Source organism: Lonchura striata, chromosome 1 (genome assembly GCF_050655825.1).
Source record: "Lonchura striata isolate lonStrDom1 chromosome 1, ASM5065582v1, whole genome shotgun sequence".
NCBI lineage: Eukaryota > Metazoa > Chordata > Aves > Passeriformes > Estrildidae > Lonchura > Lonchura striata.
In genome coordinates, this window is record NC_140703.1 from 114155619 (window position 1) to 114171902 (window position 16284).

General features: G+C 42.1%; 1 protein-coding gene across 3 annotated transcripts; it reads right to left on the minus strand.

Annotated features, from left to right (window-relative positions):
- Window positions 1-425: 425 nt before the first annotated feature.
- LOC146768833 (uncharacterized) lies at window positions 426-16188 on the minus strand. Of its 3 annotated transcripts, none has more exons than XM_085586814.1 (8): window positions 16057-16188; window positions 13018-14262; window positions 11098-11337; window positions 9602-9685; window positions 8814-8926; window positions 6537-6729; window positions 5901-6035; window positions 426-670 (listed from the first exon to the last, which is right to left on the minus strand). In XM_085586814.1, the coding sequence occupies exons 1-8, from the start codon at window positions 16103-16105 to the stop codon at window positions 621-623; spliced, it is 2109 nt and encodes a 702-aa protein (XP_085442940.1). In that variant the 5' UTR covers window positions 16106-16188; the 3' UTR covers window positions 426-620. The 3 variants fall into 3 exon arrangements, with proteins under 3 accessions (XP_085442940.1, XP_085442944.1, XP_085442931.1); XM_085586818.1 differs by lacking the exon at window positions 426-670 and adding an exon at window positions 3691-5680; XM_085586805.1 differs by lacking the exon at window positions 426-670 and having other exon boundaries at window positions 3691-6035.
- Window positions 16189-16284: the final 96 nt, after the last annotated feature.

Below are 16284 nucleotides of genomic sequence, written 5' to 3' on the forward strand. Positions count from 1 at the left end.
CCAGGGGGTTCTGATCACATACAACACAGGCCCTGCTCTCCCCAGGGTCACTGGCTGAGATGAGCCCTTCTGGATGCCAGGCACCCACCAAAGCCACTCTGTCACTCTCCCATCATGGGTGAGACGGAACACAATGGCTGTGAGTTAACGTCAGAGAGAGCCCACTAACTAAACACAATCATGGGTAAAACACACTCGGTAGGGGATATTAGCTGAATTTATTGCCAGCAAAATCAGAGCAGGAAAAGGAGAAATAAAAGCAGAGCTCTGCCTCATCCCCCAGTGCAGCTGGGAGAGGGGAACGGGGGCTGTGCTCAGCCCATCTCCCGCTGCTCCTGCCCTGCTCAGGCAGGGGAGTCCTTCCCCTGCTCCAGCTCCCACGGGCCATGGTTGTGCATGGAGTTCTCCCACGGCACGGGAGACTCGTGCAGGAATTGCTGCAGCGTGAGCCCATCCCTCGGGCACAGCTCTGCACAGGCTGCTGCAGCGTGGCTCCCTCGGCCCGGGGTGCAGCCCCTGCAGGCCAGGCTGCTCCAAGGTGGGTCCCGCAGGGGGTGACAAGTGGCAGCAGCAAAGAACTGCTCAACTGGAAAGGATTGGCAGGTGGGGGTGTTTGTACATCAAAAGATGTTTAAATCCAACTTGTTTTCAACAGCAGCACAGTCTAGATCTGCAAAGAAAGGGAAAACTGGGTTTCCAGCAGGCAGACAGACCAGCTTGATCCATTTAATGGTAGCTAAACAAGGATGTTATTGATTTAGGTCCCCAGAATGCAATGTCCTTGGGCAGCCCAGCTCCCATAAATGTGACTAAAATGAGACAGGCCTGCTTGGATTACCAACAGTAATATTTCTGTTCCTGGATTTTTCCCCCCTAGTACACTTAGAAGCTGATGTCAGCAGGTTTTTTATTCCAAAGTCAATCATGAGGACCAGCCACAGCCAGTGCTAAAGCCCTGCAATGTCCTGTGCATTTGTGGGTCTGAGCAGGGGGCTGGCTGATGTCTCAGCAGGTCGTGCCTGTTTCCTGGCACCAGCTGCCAGACCCAAACCCCATTTCCTTTCTCCAGGCTGTGCTAAGGGCACACAGGCACTCCTTAGGCTACAGGTCAATCTGTGCTTGGGATGCCCTGAAGTCCTACAGCACTCCCTTGCTGTTTGAGTGCCGGAGCTCACCCTGGGTCAGGGGTGGCTTCATGTGGTGGAAAAATCTCTCCTCCAACCCGTGCTTCCAAAGAAAGGCTCAGCAATCTCTGTTGTTCGGTCTCAAGACAGTTTATTGCAAATTACCTAAAAGATTTTCTTCTGGGGCTGCTGTGGTTTGCTCACAGCTCAGGCAGAGGCACACACACACCCTGACATCCTCTCTGACTCCCGACTGCTTCTTCTCTCCCACCCAGGGCTGCTGCTGTCTTTTATATGGTACATTACATGTTACATGTTTATAGTTTTTCCCCAATGCCTGTTACCTATATTAAATGGTGCTTTTCTATCTTTTATATTGTACATTACTTGTTACATGGTTACAGTTTTTCCCCAATGCCTATTGCCTATATTAAATGGTGCCTTTCTACTCTAAACCAATCTGTGAGTGCCAACATCACCAAGAACATGGAGGTAAGGAAGAAGAAAGAGGGAGGACAGGGCAGGCCCAAATCCCTCCATCTTAAAACCTCTGACCCCCATGTACAAAACCAAAACCCCCCTGTACAAGACTTAAAACCCTCCCTGTACAGCACTCAAAAATTCTTCCCTCTACTTTGCGACTACTTCTACTATCATATCTAAACTTTTGTGACTTCTTGCTCTTCCTGCAAGGTTGGTAAATCATTCCATGGTTCAAACCCAAAATCACAGCTGTTTCCAGCTGCCTGCCAGGGTCTCAAATGCTTCTGACCGAATATCCAAAAATGTCTGAGGAACATTTTGAGTTCTGACATTTGAGAAGAGGACAGCAAGTAGCTACGTTTGGGGAAGGCACCTTGCTATGCTTTTTTGTGACTTTGGCCCCTCTTTTTGCTGATTTGTGTCACTTGAGTGTTTCAGACCCTTTAGTGTCTCACTCCAGTCTTTCTTGCAGCACATGGCAGATTCAGCTCCCTGCAGAGGGGACTTATGGCTTCCATGTGTTGATCCTCAGCTCCTTCTGATCCTCTGGCACCTGGCTTGTCACAGACATGGCATTGCCAGTGTTCCCCCTGCTTGGTTAAGTCTGAGAGCTTGTCCTGTTGCTTTCTTCTCCCTTTCAAGGTGTTGTTCCATCATGAATCTACAATGACAGAGGCACTAAGGGAAATTCCTAGCACAGCCTAAATAACCTCAATTAGATAGATGGCAACTCCTTAGCCTAAATAATCTCAATTAGATAGAAGTTGGCAAGTGCACAACCTGCTCTTCCTAAGCTTGGCTTTATCCAGTCCCAAACTGCCTGTGCCCTTGGGAATGTGGAATAACTGGGAAGGGTCCTGGTTCCAGAGCACCATGATTTTCTCATACTTGTGAAGCAAAAGCTTTTGGTTATTGACAGCAGCTGGAATAATAAATCGTGGAAAAGTGAAATTGCTAAAAAAAAGTCAGCTGAAGACTTGAGTCTCATCTCATCAGTTCCAACAGGAGCAGAGCACAGTATTTCCTAGCACCTTGGCCTCGATCACAGCATGCAGGAAGGAACTGGCAGGTGTCAGAGCCCAGCACATCCCTCTGGCTGCCCTGGATATATCCAGACCCTGGCAGGGGGCTCAGAGACCCTGGCACAAAGTCAAAAACACCTGTGGCTTTGATTTTAGCCTGTGGAAAAAGCTGCCAAGTTTGTATGAGGAATTACAAGCCGCAAGGGTTTGAGTAGTGTGATGGGTGAATTAACACAGGGTGAAAAAGTAGAATTTTGGGGCTTTTAGAATGTAGTTCAGGGGGTCAAGATGAAGTGATTTGGGCGTGTCCTGGCCTTCTTCTCCTTCTTCATGTCCTCCATGTCTTGGTGTGATGGTGACATTTTTCTATTGTTTTAACGTAGAGACACACTGTCTAACATAAATGATAGGCATTGGAACAATATTGTAAATATAGTACATGTAGTTTTTAGTATAAAATGTAAATGCTGCCCAAGGCGAGACACAGAATGCCATGGCCGACCTGCTGGACAGAGCTCAGCAGGTCAGAGGAAGAATGTTACAGCTAAAAGAAAATGAACAACCTTGAGAAGCTGATCCTATGCATTCCAGACTCCTTTGGCTGCACGGGATGGGAGAACAGGGACTTTTACACTCCTGGGTTCACCCCAACACACAGAGACATACAGACCCCAAAAGGTAGCTAGCTCTGGTTTTTCTGTATCATAGTGTCAGTCAGTTCCAGGGGGAAAAGCAAGTCTGACACAGGAAAAATGCCCTTTCTCATAAACATCCTGGAACACAACAATGAAGGAATTGCTTAAATCCCACTGACTCCAACAGGAGCCAGCTGCCTCAATAAATGGAGTGTCTTATCCTCAGCCATTTACTCCTCTGTCCCACTTGCTGCCTCTCTCTGAGAAGGGGACATGCATGAGGAGCCCATCTGGATGCTGTTCAGGAGCATTCCCAAATGCTCCTCTGTGGAAAGGGGAGGGCTGGCTTCTCCTGCTCTCATTTTCAGAGAGTTCCCAGAGCCTAGACTCCATACTGTGGTGGTGGTGGTGGGGGGGGGGGGGGGGTTATTGAAGTAGAAGGTAATAAAGGATGGATTCAGTAGATTTTCTCTCTTGCTTGATTTAGCTCAAAGATCATCCTTCTGTGTAATCATGCCAAGGTCATCTCTGTTGTTGACTGCACTGGCCACCCTCTCCCCCCCGCAGGTAGAGGAGGATCCAAATTACATGACAAAACAAGAACAGCAGATTCCTTCAGAATGCACAATTGCAAAAATAAAGATTTTATTTGTAAAGCATCTTCAATAAAATTGTTTAAAATGCCACTTTTTTTTTTCCCAAAGACATTAAATACATTTTGCATGAACAGTCCCAGGATTGTTCAAGCCTGCTGTACATGGTCTCTATTTAACACTATTTACAACATCAGAAAGGTTTACTGACAATGAGGATTTGCTATTCAAGGCAGATCTCTCAAAAATGAAATAAAGGAGTATTAATATAGAGAGAGCACTCATTTTTATTTTCAACAGAGCTCTCTGGAGAACTTGTATTTACTGACAGAATACATTGTTGAGTGACTACTCAGTGAGTAGAACACCAGAGTTCGCTATATTTAAAAACCACTTAATATAAATTTAACAAATACTAACCAATCTCTTCCCACCAGTGAGGTGTCTGTGACTCCACACCCCAGATCTCAATCAGGATAGACAAGATGACCCTACATGGAAGGAAAAGGCATGCAATACCCTGTTTCATAGGTCCCTGTTACTAAAAATAATATTCCAGACAGGATTCTCAGCAGGGCTGTCCCAGGAGCTGTGTTTTGGCACAGGGAAGGAGGGATGAGAAGAATGAAGGCTGGCTGCACATGGAGCAGAGCAGAGCTGCTTGTGCACCTCCACACTGCTGGTCCTGCAGCTCTGGCACCAATGTACTCTAATCTGTGCCAAATAATCACAACCTAACCCCCAAAAAGGGTGTGAGGCAGGGCCTCAACATCATGGGATGCTCAGTACCTCAACAGGAATTCCAAACGTATGCAGACTGACAAAATGCACAGATACAGGGAGAGCTGGTTTGGAATTAAACCCATAAATCCTGCTGGGAATATGCACAGCAGTAAACTGCTCCTTTGGCATCTGTTCAGCACATTCCGAGCAGGAAAAACTGCACCACAGTAGGGACAGAATGTAACTGCACCAGGACTGCAGTGAAGAGTGGTGGGAAAAGGTAAAGGTCAATTCTTCTAATTGCCCTAAAAGCAATTAGAAGAAATCTGAAGCAAAGTCTGCTCCAATGCCACAGAGGTTGCTTCCATTTTACTGGACTTGACTTTGGGATTATCAAGAGCAGGACAAAAGTGCATTATATGGCACATCCTTGCTCAGCTAACCATTTCTGACAGGCAAAAATAGGTGAGTGAAGTACTTTTGGCTCAAATTAACCCAATTTTTTCCTTCCCCATCTCTGAGAATATGCTGTGAAAGCACAGCTGTATTTAGCATGTTGTACATTTGACACATATAAGCAGTTATTCCTTCATAGCCCAGCAATTAAAGAAACCTTGAATTTAGAAGCCTCTTAATCAAGTTTCTGGTGCACCAGACTTCTCTACAAGTCCACACAACTGAGATGTAATCCCATTTTTCTCCAAACTCCTAATCAAGCTGTAACACTAAATACCCTGGGCTCATTCTGCAGTCACAGGAGAGAAAAAGGTATATATATATATATATATATATATATATATATATATATATATATATAATTTTATACAGTGATAAAAGTCTCAGGGGAGGTGAATCACTCTTGGGCAAATGCACAAAACTCAACAGGATGTCTCTGGGCTCAGCTGAGCATTCAGGTGGCCTGCCACAGCTACCAGCTCAGTCACCCTGTTTTCAGTGTCACCTACACACAGTATTGAGTAGTTTGGGTCTTGTCTCTCTAGATTTTCAGTGTTAAGAGTCATTGCAGTACCTATAGGGGATAGGCTGAAGAGAAGTTTGTTCCTCACTCTACCATGTGTACAATGTGGAAAAATCCATACCTGTTTAAAGGAAGATTCATGAGGTGTTGTTAGAAGCTGAGGAATTTGACAATGGCCATTGGGAAGGAAAGGGTGGAATTATCCTAAGTTATTATGCACAAAGATAAATATATAAATTTTCTGCCTCGCCCAAAATATTTAAGTGAAACCGATCGTTTATCTTATAAGTGCTTGTAGACAAACATTCCAATGAGTCCTGAGGATTCAACCAAATATTTACCTGATCTTCTGACATGGATGTAAAACACTACTGCCAGGAGAATCAGCACTAAGGCAACTCCAAGTAAAACTCCAAGGACAATCACTGCTACTCTCCAGGAGGAGCTGTTGTCAGTTGATGACTGAAATGACAGAGCTGGAAATTTAAAGCACATTTGAGGAATGTTAGCTAGAAACAGCAAAAAAAAAGTGGGTGTGAGAAATCCTGGAGCCCTACATGACAGCTGTGTTTTACTGCTTGGCAGCTTTGAAACTTTCCAATAACATTGAAAATATTTTTGTGTGTGGTGAAGATTTGTTAACTGGAAATCTTTTCTGAGGGTCCTTGTGATCTCTTGGTGACACCCATAACAGCTATTTGCTGGATGGAATGGTGTAACTTGAGAGTCTTTAGATCCTTTAGTGTGAAGAGAACTCATCCTTTGAGTCTGGAAATGGGTATGTGTAATGACTCCTCAAAATAGGTCCATAATCTGTATTAAGTCACTATGTGTTCAGTGAATGTTTAAATAGGTTACTTGAACTATCTGAATCTCTTAAAAGAGAGAAGTTAATTTATCCATCTTAATTTAACAGCAGTAGATCTGACCCTTTAATCCCCACACCATTACAGAAAAGCTGTTTCTGCATCACTTACTTTGCACTTCACTTTTGCTTCCAAACTTGCTCTTTAGCACGTCACTCAGGTGGGTCTGTATAGCAGCCACATCCATGGCTTCTTCTTTTGGCAGCAGAAAGAGAAAATCAACAATCACACTGCCAGATCTGAACCCCAGCACAAAAATGTCGGAGTGGTTATTCCCCAGTTTAGTGTTCATTTCTGCAACAACCTGTGCGAGGTGAAATTGATATTTATTCCAATGGTCAGTCAGCTGAGGCAGAGCAGGAACACGTCAGGATATTAAATTTTCCTCACTTGCTACTCTTTCAAGGTAATTACTTTGGGATAACAAATAAAAACACTTATGGAAAGAGGATTCCGGAGCGATGCATTGTCTGTGATTGAAAATGTGAAATCTGAGTTTGACTTCCAAAGCTCCAATCTGTTTAGCTAGTTTTCAATGAATAATGCATTAAAACAAGTTGTCCTCCTCCACAAACCCATATGGGACCCCGACTGTACAAAATTTGGACTCTACAAAGAATCTACAAAATGTGGAATCTACAAAGAATCTACAATATTTCTAAAGTTATGTTCAGTGTCCCCTAACTTTTTTTTAACACATGCAACTAAATTTCAAGCGTGGTCCTGCATGCACTACCAGCATAAAACTTCATATGAGAGGTTTAAAACTTCTTTTTGTTGCCAGATTTTCAAAGTCATGGCACTACAGAATACCATTACAAAGAGAGACAAGGGTGTGATTTGCCTCTCAATCATTCTGGCATAAACCAAGTGTATTCCTATGGCATCAATCAAAATCAAATCAATTACACTGATATCTCCAAAAGTAGAGCCTTGCTTAGTGCTTTCATACGGATATAAAGCAAGAGCAAGCAGAGCCCTTTTTTAAGTAAGACTGGTTGAAATGTTTTTGTCAGGACTGATCTTTTCAGAAAATTAGGTGTTTGATTCAACCCACTAAGAGAAGCTATCTTCTCCCTGTGGATAAATATGGTATTTTACCTGAAAAGTCCGAAAGATTACTATTTTTCATAGATGATAACAGACCTTGTTCTGAGTCACTGCTCAGTTATCTGCCTCCACCTTTTCTATGGAATAAACCCTCACCCCAAACTTTACATCCCTTTAAGTTCTTTGGCCAGAGGATCCAAAAATTATTTTCTTTTCCTCACCTTGATGAGCAATCTGGCTAGGAAACTGACTTATGCAGGCAAAATTGTAGCATTTCAAAGCTACAATTACAGAATGATAGTACTGTGGAATATAAAAGAAATAGTTCAATGTTCAAATTGGGGGAAAAAATCCAGTTGATACAGAGAAATTGTCTATATTTTCAATCATATTAGTACAGCCTCTCTTTGATTTTGCCCTTTTCTTGAAGAAAAGCTGACACTTTGCATGAGGTAAAAGCTTATTAAAAGCCGGTAAAGGAACTCCTGCTGCTGCATTCAGTCAGGTTGGAGGAAACCTTTTACATCCACCAAAATAAATTTTCTATCCATGAAATGGAGATGTTAGCAGTCATAAGACAAGGTTACCTCCGGGTTGGCGTGGTGAGAACAAATTAATTACTGATTTTGAAATCTGTGGAGTTTCTTAGCTAAAGGGTATGATCATAACACTAAAATTAGCTGTGTTAGTTATTTAAAGTAGTCTGCCCCAATCCCACAGTAGATTTACATTTCCAGCAGGTTTATATGCATCAGGATTCCTGAGAGGCGTCAAAATTATTAGGGTTTTTTTTAACATGCTGCTAAAGACAGTTGAGTGGCAGACTGATACTTCTGCCTGTCAGCATTACTAGCTCAAAGCTTCCACTTTCTCTCCTCATTTTCCCCCTGAGATGCACCCCTTGATATTTTGTCCAATCCTGCGGCCACTTCCACGAGGTGAATTGCCAATAATCTGGATTTACAGTGCACACTTGCAAAGTTTTCATGTTTCCAAATCTGTGCTGAAATGCTGGTTTTGAGTAACATCCTTTTTTTTTGTCTCCACGGGCCTCAGTTTAGTGAAGTGGGAGAAAATAAACAGAACGGGATGTTCCTTACAAAAATAGAATTTTAAAGTGCCTTTCACTAAGCAACTTATATTTGAGGATGGCTTAGGGAATATAGCCCCCCTCATCAGACAACAATCTCTGTCCTTGGTGGATTTTGTGCTTCCTATACTGTTTTTAATTTTTTACCTGTCAGAGTCCTGATTTAACAATGAATGTAGGAGACTAAGGCTGCTAATCACAAGCCTTTCTGCAGTTCATTCATTCACAAAAACATTGCATCAACTTACTTTTGCTTTGAAACTTGCAGACATTGCTATGTAGTCTTTACTCTCAGAGTCATAAAGTGTACTGTTAAATATCTCATTTGTTAACCAAACTTTGCAGGCAAATGCTTGGTTATCTGGAAAAAAATTTTAAAAAGGAGAAACAGTTAAGTGAATCCCAGGATTACCTCCACAATTTGTCTTTGGACTTAAATATCTCATGTCTTTATAATATGAATTGATAAAACCAGAAACAATATTATTATTATTATTATTATTATTATTATTATTATTATTATTATTATTACTATTACTATTATTATTATTATTATTATTATTATTTTTAAAGTGTATCATGTGTGTCTAATGCAGTGGCTTTGGAACCTTCAGACCTGAGTCTCTCCAAGTTTTTCAGCCATCACAACCCTCACGACTTGTTCACCATTCCTGTATTATTTAGGGTACATCCCACTCCCTTATTCCACAGCCACTCTCCCATTGATTCCAGCAGAAGTAACACCAGTCTGTGAGACTCTGCAAGGCTCTGAGTGAGTTTAAATCCTCCTGAGTAGGTGGATGAGCCCTGAGCCAAAAGAAGAAAGCTTTACATAGAAAAGTCCAGACTAAAATAGAGCTGGAAGCTGACACTGAAGTTTGATGGAGGCAGCTTCTTCACCAAAGAAGTGTGAACTTCAGATGCTGTGTGAACTGACAAAATAAAGCAGATGGCAAAATACTCCTGGGAGATACTATATTGTGAAATAATACCCCGTGGTTATGGATAAACAAATGTTAAGGTTCTATAAACTTACTGGAGCATACAATGCCTTTTAAGTCAGAACAGCCAGTACTTTGTGCAAAACACAACTCAGTTCTTTCTAAGCAGGAATGAGAATCTGCAAAATAAATGTAAAAATCAAGATAATAATTTCTGTGCTTGCATTATTAATGCTAATAAGAAAATTACGGAATAGGTGAAAATCTTTAATATGGCCAAGGAGTCACCTAAGCAGCAATTCCTTTGGCCTACAGAGAACTTAGAATTGCAAATTATAAAATTGGAGCACATCAAAAGAGAGGCAGGTGGTGGGTGGGTAGGTGGTATTTGAGAACTCACTGAAATAGCATTGAGAACTCTGATTTCTTATGACAGCTAAAGATATAGGTTGTGCTATTACAGGCTTGCACAACTCAGGTAAGCTAGATGGAGTTTTCAGAAGTAAAAGTCATCTGCAATTTATTTGGGAAAAAGATATGCATAATCTCAGTATGCTTGTCTGGACTTGCTGATCTGAATTATTTATGAAGGGTCAAAACCCATTAAAGGCTGGTATAGCAGGTTTTATGTGGTTAGAACATTGGATTCTATCTGTAGTTCTCATAGACTTGAACATAATCTTTAATTTCACATAAAATATGGACCACTTGGTTTTATTGCTCTTTTTAATTAGCTTACAAACAAATTTCTGGTAAGGCAGATGGCTCCAGACTTCAATAGGAAACAATTTTTTATTTTCCTTGAATAGAGAAAGTAATAAATGAAAGCCAGTGACTGAAGAATTGGAAGATTTCAATGGAAATAATGATAATAATTCCTTGGCTTTGTGGTACTAAAGACTAAGAGAGGCTAAGTCCATCAGAAGGAACCCCACAGTCCACTGCCAAAATAATGGCCCTAGAAAGGTTTTGAGAAAAATCAGGCAATCCATTAGAGAGCTCAAAAAGTATTCTCCAGTGATGGAGAAGCGATGGTATACAGTGCCAAGTGGCAATTTGTTTAGTGGAAAAAGTTTTTTTTAAAGGAATTGGCTAAGGAGGAGATGGCAATGGGGAGTTTTAAAAGGAGAAATCTTGATTTAGAGGGATGCTGTGTGCCATGTTCCTTCAGAACCAGTTTCAGCACAGAGACATAATTAAACTCTTTGCCTTAATGTCTATAACCTAGGATGGAATTTAAAAGGTAACAGTGACAAATAAGGGCTGCCTGCATTCACAAGAGCATGTAGAACCTAAACTTCACACTACCAGAATATTTTCTGGTAAATTTACAACCAAAATATCCTGACTTCTGTACAGAATTATCTGGCTCAATCATACAACGTGATCAGAAATTTTACACAGCAAGCTCTTACACTTGCAAATTCCTCTTTAATTCAAGCAGTCCCATCCAAATAAGGGGATCAGTCAAATAAATAAAAAATAACTTGCAGGAATAAGGGTATGTGAGATCAAATCCAGATCATATGGCAACAAGATACAGTGAGTTTATATTAATTAGAAAGAGGTGCCAGGGTGATGGAGGAGGTACCTGTCCGGACAGTGACTGTATTAGGACTGTCCTTAGCACAAGATGACACTGCCACAGAAATGGTGTAGTCCTGGCCAGGATGCAGTTTTTTAAACACAGCTTCTGTCTCATTTGTAGTTATTGCCTGAATCTCCTTTCCATCATCCTTGACAGAGATGGAGAAGCTGCCGTTGCTGCTGCTGGTCCAGTTGAGCTGTATTTCTTCTGCAGTCACCTTCTGAACACTGATGGACACTGGCACTGCAAAGTGTGAGAGTTTCATGCAGCTCATTTCACTTCTGCAATTCTACACGTTTACTATTGAAGAAAAAAAATACTAATGAAACAAATATAAACTCTTGTGTGTTTTTTTGGAGCTGATTTCAGTTTTCCACCTCATTCTCCCGAAAGAGCAGAAGAGAACCATTTGCTCAACAGACAGAAACCATACTTGGTTTGATGGCTCCAAAACACAAATGGATGTCATTCTGCTTGCTCCTAGCCTTCGTAACTGCAGGCAAAGTGTGGTAAATGGTCAGAATAGTACAATGTTGCTTTTAGGTAATAGGGAATTGATGAGGCTGGTTGAGAAAAACATGAGCGTTCTGATGTGAACTGACATTTGACTCATCCTGATATCTTCAGGAGGATGGATTCTTAAAATACCACCAGTAAAACTTAAATTCAGAGCAGTAGAGAGGCATTTATTAAATGTGCTTCATAATAGGGTTAAGAAAAATCACCTATCATAGTGATTTATCCCTGCAAGCAGGCACCCAGTGAACATTTACTGGGTCCAAGAGAGCTTTACCAAGGTGTAGAAACTGCCTTGAGTGATATTTGCATAATTATGCATTTTTGTGATTTTATCAGGCTTCCCTTTCTGAAATTATATCCAGGACCTTGCACTTGACCTCACCTGGACTGTGTGAGGTTCACGGGGGCCACCTTGGAAGCGTGTCCAGGTCCCTCTGGATGCCATCGCTTCCCTCCACAGTGTCAACTGCACCACACAGTGTGGTGGCATCAGCAAATCTGCTGAGGGTGGCCTCAATCCTTCTGTCAGTGTCACCCACAAGGACACTGAATGGTGCCAGTCCAGGAGTGACCCCTGAGGAGCCACTGGCCACTGTCCTTGGCCACAGAGCCATTGTCACACACCAAATTGTACCTTATTGTGTGTGCTGCACTCCATGAGCCCTGTGACTCCAGATCAGGGATGGATTAACCCCTTGGACTAATAGATCTTGAAGAAGTCTTATGTGCTCTAAAGATGGAAGTAATGCTGCCTTTGTTTTTCAGGTTCAGAGTACAGAAAGGCTGCAATTCTCCTCTTTTCCATTCTTGCTTTACTTTTTTTATCCATTGAAAAATGATGAAAGGTTCATTACTGTATTTTCTTTGAATATGGACAAGATAGCCCTTTGGCCAAAAAAAATTAAAGATACATTAGAAAAGAATTAGTATGGAAACAAACGAGAATTGAGTTAGCAAAAAAAAAAAAAATTCAACTGGGTTTTCCCAATGGAGAAACTGTCTAGTATTCTGTGAAAGGAAATTTCAAGATCAAAAGCAGCAAAACCAATAAAACCAATAAAAACCAATAAAAACCAATAAAAACCAATAAAAACCAATAAAAACCAATAAAACTTCCTGTTGTCATAACTTGGCCTATGCAGCATAACCACATAGCATTTTACCTTTGTGGCACTGCCTAACACAAGGTGAGTCATTTCAAAAGCAAATACAGACAGGAGCTGCAGCTTTTCAGAAAATAGATAGATGCAGGGATTCATATTCCTGGATTAAATTCCCATCTTAAAAAAGACATCGTAAAGAGCTCAAATTCTGAACAAAAATAACAATAATGTAATAAAATTATACTAAATTCTTCCAAAATTAGAGCAAAATAAATTTAGTATCATATGTTAAAATACTCACAGCAAGTCCCAGGACTAACAGATGTTGATATATTAAGGTTGGTCGTGGATGGGGTTGCCAGGGATGTGGAAGGGAGGAAGTGGGAGGTGTTGGCAGTGGGCTCAGTAGTTGTGATCTCCTGGTTTATGGTGGAACTTTCCCCTTCTCCAGGAGGAGTCGTGGCACTGCTGCCTGCAGAGGCCGTGGCCGTGGAGGGCGAGGGGCTCCCCGTGGGCGGCGAGGTGGCCGTGGGCTGTCCCCGTGGCAGGGCTGGGGAGGTGTGTCCCAGTTCTGGTGTCTCCGTGCTGCTGCCTGCTGAGGATGAGTGGCTGGGTGCACTGGTTTCTGAGGCAGAAGGCACTGGGTTGGTGCTGGCTGTGCTGGGAGCTGAGCTGGGTGTCACCTCCTCTGCTGTCACACCGTCCGGCGCCGTGTCTGTATGCCCAGCAGTGGAGAACAGCAGGGCAGTGGATGGGTGGGATGTGGTGGCCAGGGGTGCCCCAGTGGTGCTGCTGGTGCTGCTTGGCTGTGGGCTGGGAGGCACAGCTGAGGAGCCCTCGGGAGAGGAGGAGGAGGAGGAGGAGGAGGAGTGGCTCATCACTGCTGAGCTGAAGAACAGGGAGGAAGCAGTGCCACTCTCTGGGGCAGTGGTGGTGCCAGTTCCTGTTGTTGGCAATGCTGGGCTCACTGCCCCACTCCTAGGAGATGTCCCCAGTGAGGCCCCTCCTGACATTATTGCTGTGGCTGGAGTGTCCATTGTCCCTTCTCCACCCACCACCTTCGTCACCGACACCGGGGATGTGGAAGGGAGGGAATGGGAGGTCTCAGCATTGGGTTGAGTTGTTGTTCTGATCTCCTGGTTCATGGTGGAGCTCTCCCCTTCTCCAGGAGGAGTCGTGGCACTGCTGCCTGCAGATGTCCTGGCCGTGGAGGGTGAGGGGCTCCCCGTGGGTGGTGAGGTGGCCGTGGGCTGTCCCCGTGACAGGGCTGGGGCGGTGTGTCCCGGTTCTGGTGTCTCTGTGCTGCTGCCCAGAGTGGATGAAGACCTGACCTTGCTGGTAGCTGAGGCAGGAGGGGTGCCAGAGGTGGAAGTCACAGGGCTGGGGGCGGCTGGGCTCTGTGTGGTGGCCTCTGCTGTCCCAGAGCCATCTGAGACCTTTGAAGTTGGCTCAGTTGTGCTGCTGCTGTTTGTGTTCCCCAAGACATTTTGGTGGCTCTCAGTGGCTGCAGTCGTTGTGTCTCTCCCCTCTAATGCCATTAGGGTACCTGTCAGAATTTCAGAAATGTGGATTATGGATTGTTGCCCTGTAATTCTGTGAAGTACTTTAATAGTCTACCAAGCGTAACTTTGTTCTTTTGTGAAAAATTCACTCAATGTTCTCGTCTTCATTGTTATTCCTTTCCTTCCTCATTTCCACTTTCATATTCTTTGCTGTTCCTCAACTACCACGAAATCTCTGTTACTTCCTTTTCCACTTGCTTAAATTTGAGGAGATCTTACCAGTTTCCTGGTAATACTTTTTTTCTGTATAAATGTAGAGATTTACATTACGTTTCTATTCCTTGTCTACTTTTTTTTCCCTTCATTTTTCTATGTACTTTTTTTCTCATAAATATTATTTTATTTAGAGTAAGGAAAGGGTTTAGTGGTGGATTCATCAGTGTTAGGTTTAAGGTTGGACTCAATCCTAAAGAACTTTTCCATCCTAAATGATTCTATGGTCCTATGATTGCTCTAAAGTAAAATTCCCAGAGATTTAACAGGAAAATTAAAAATTAGAAGAATTATTTTTTTCAGCCCAATTTTCTCCTCACCTGTTTGTGCATATTTTATTGTTTCAATTTCTTTGCAAGCTATTTATTTCTTTCCTAGTTATTTTCTGTCAGGCAGGAGAGAACAATTTTTCTGAGGATATCTTTCAGTTGATGTTCTAAATCTTATTAATCTTGGGTGAAAATTTATTACTTTCCTGTGTTTATTTCTAATTACAAATAAATTATAACTCCTGTAGTTCCCAAGTGTGAAGGTGTCAACATTTCTAACACTCTCAAAGTTTCTTTAAAAGGAAAATCAAACCCTTTCCCCCTTGTGATTAAATAGTCAGGCTAATTTGGGCTTATTTAATTTACTTTATCTGGTAATTCTAATTTAATTTTGAAGAGTGGCTTTGTTCCTGTTAAAAACCCAGACATACCCTCCTGCCTTATTGCAATTTTACTCCTTAGAATGCTGATTTATTATCCAGGATCTTTGGGTTTGGCTGAATGAATTTTAGAGGATTCTCAGGGTATACCGGAGCAGCTCTATCAAATTCTTAAGGACCACATTAATTACCTGCTTTTGACTCTATTCACCTGTAAAATCAAGGTGGCATTTTCATATCGTTTTAATGTCAACATAGAAACTTGTAATGTTACAATTTATGTTTTTCAAAACTCTTCCTATGGACTGATATCTTTTTTACACCCAAATACAGACTGAATTGTAAGATCCTGTGCTTGTATCTCCCAGATTTTTAACAGCAGATATTGATCAGTCAAGAAACTTGAGCTCATCTGCACTGAATGACATGAAACCAGACATTAAGAATAAAATAATGCAGCCCTCTGATTTTCTAGATTTTTAAAAAATCTCTTGAAGTGCAGTGAGAACATAGCAAAGTTAATACAGCCTAATCCATGTTTTATTTTTTTCCCTAAAGAGTCTCTCAAAGGAGAAAAATTGGCAAAATGCATCATTCATAACTAAGCCTAGGGGTAAAAAAAGTTATAAAATCTGGTCAGACACTGTATGTTTGATCTTTCAGATGAGTTTTCTGAATACTTTGCTCTCATTCTTTTACCTACTTACAGCTTTGTATCCCTACTAAAATACCTGCTGAAATCCAATGCCTTCAAGCTAAAAAAATAAAAAACTCACAACCCTGTAAATATTGCATGCTATTGGATTTATATTTCTTTTTTAGCAGCTCCCCTTCCTTGATTATAATTTCAAATGTTTCTTAATGATATCCTCTAAATGTATAGCAGCAATAAATAATCAAATTAATTTCTACTTACAGAGGAGAACAGAGAGGAGGAAATGCCAGAGGTAATTCTGAGAGCCCATGCTGAGTGTTCCCCTCCTTGCAGTGCTGGTCCCGTGGGTGAGAGTGGCATTTTGAAAGGAACATTTTGGGAATTTAAAGAGGGGCGAGGCTCAAAGTGTCACCTCCCAGCCTCTGCCAGTCCCTCACGCACACTGGGACCGCCGCCAGCGTCACAAAAATCTCACACCTGAACCCGTCC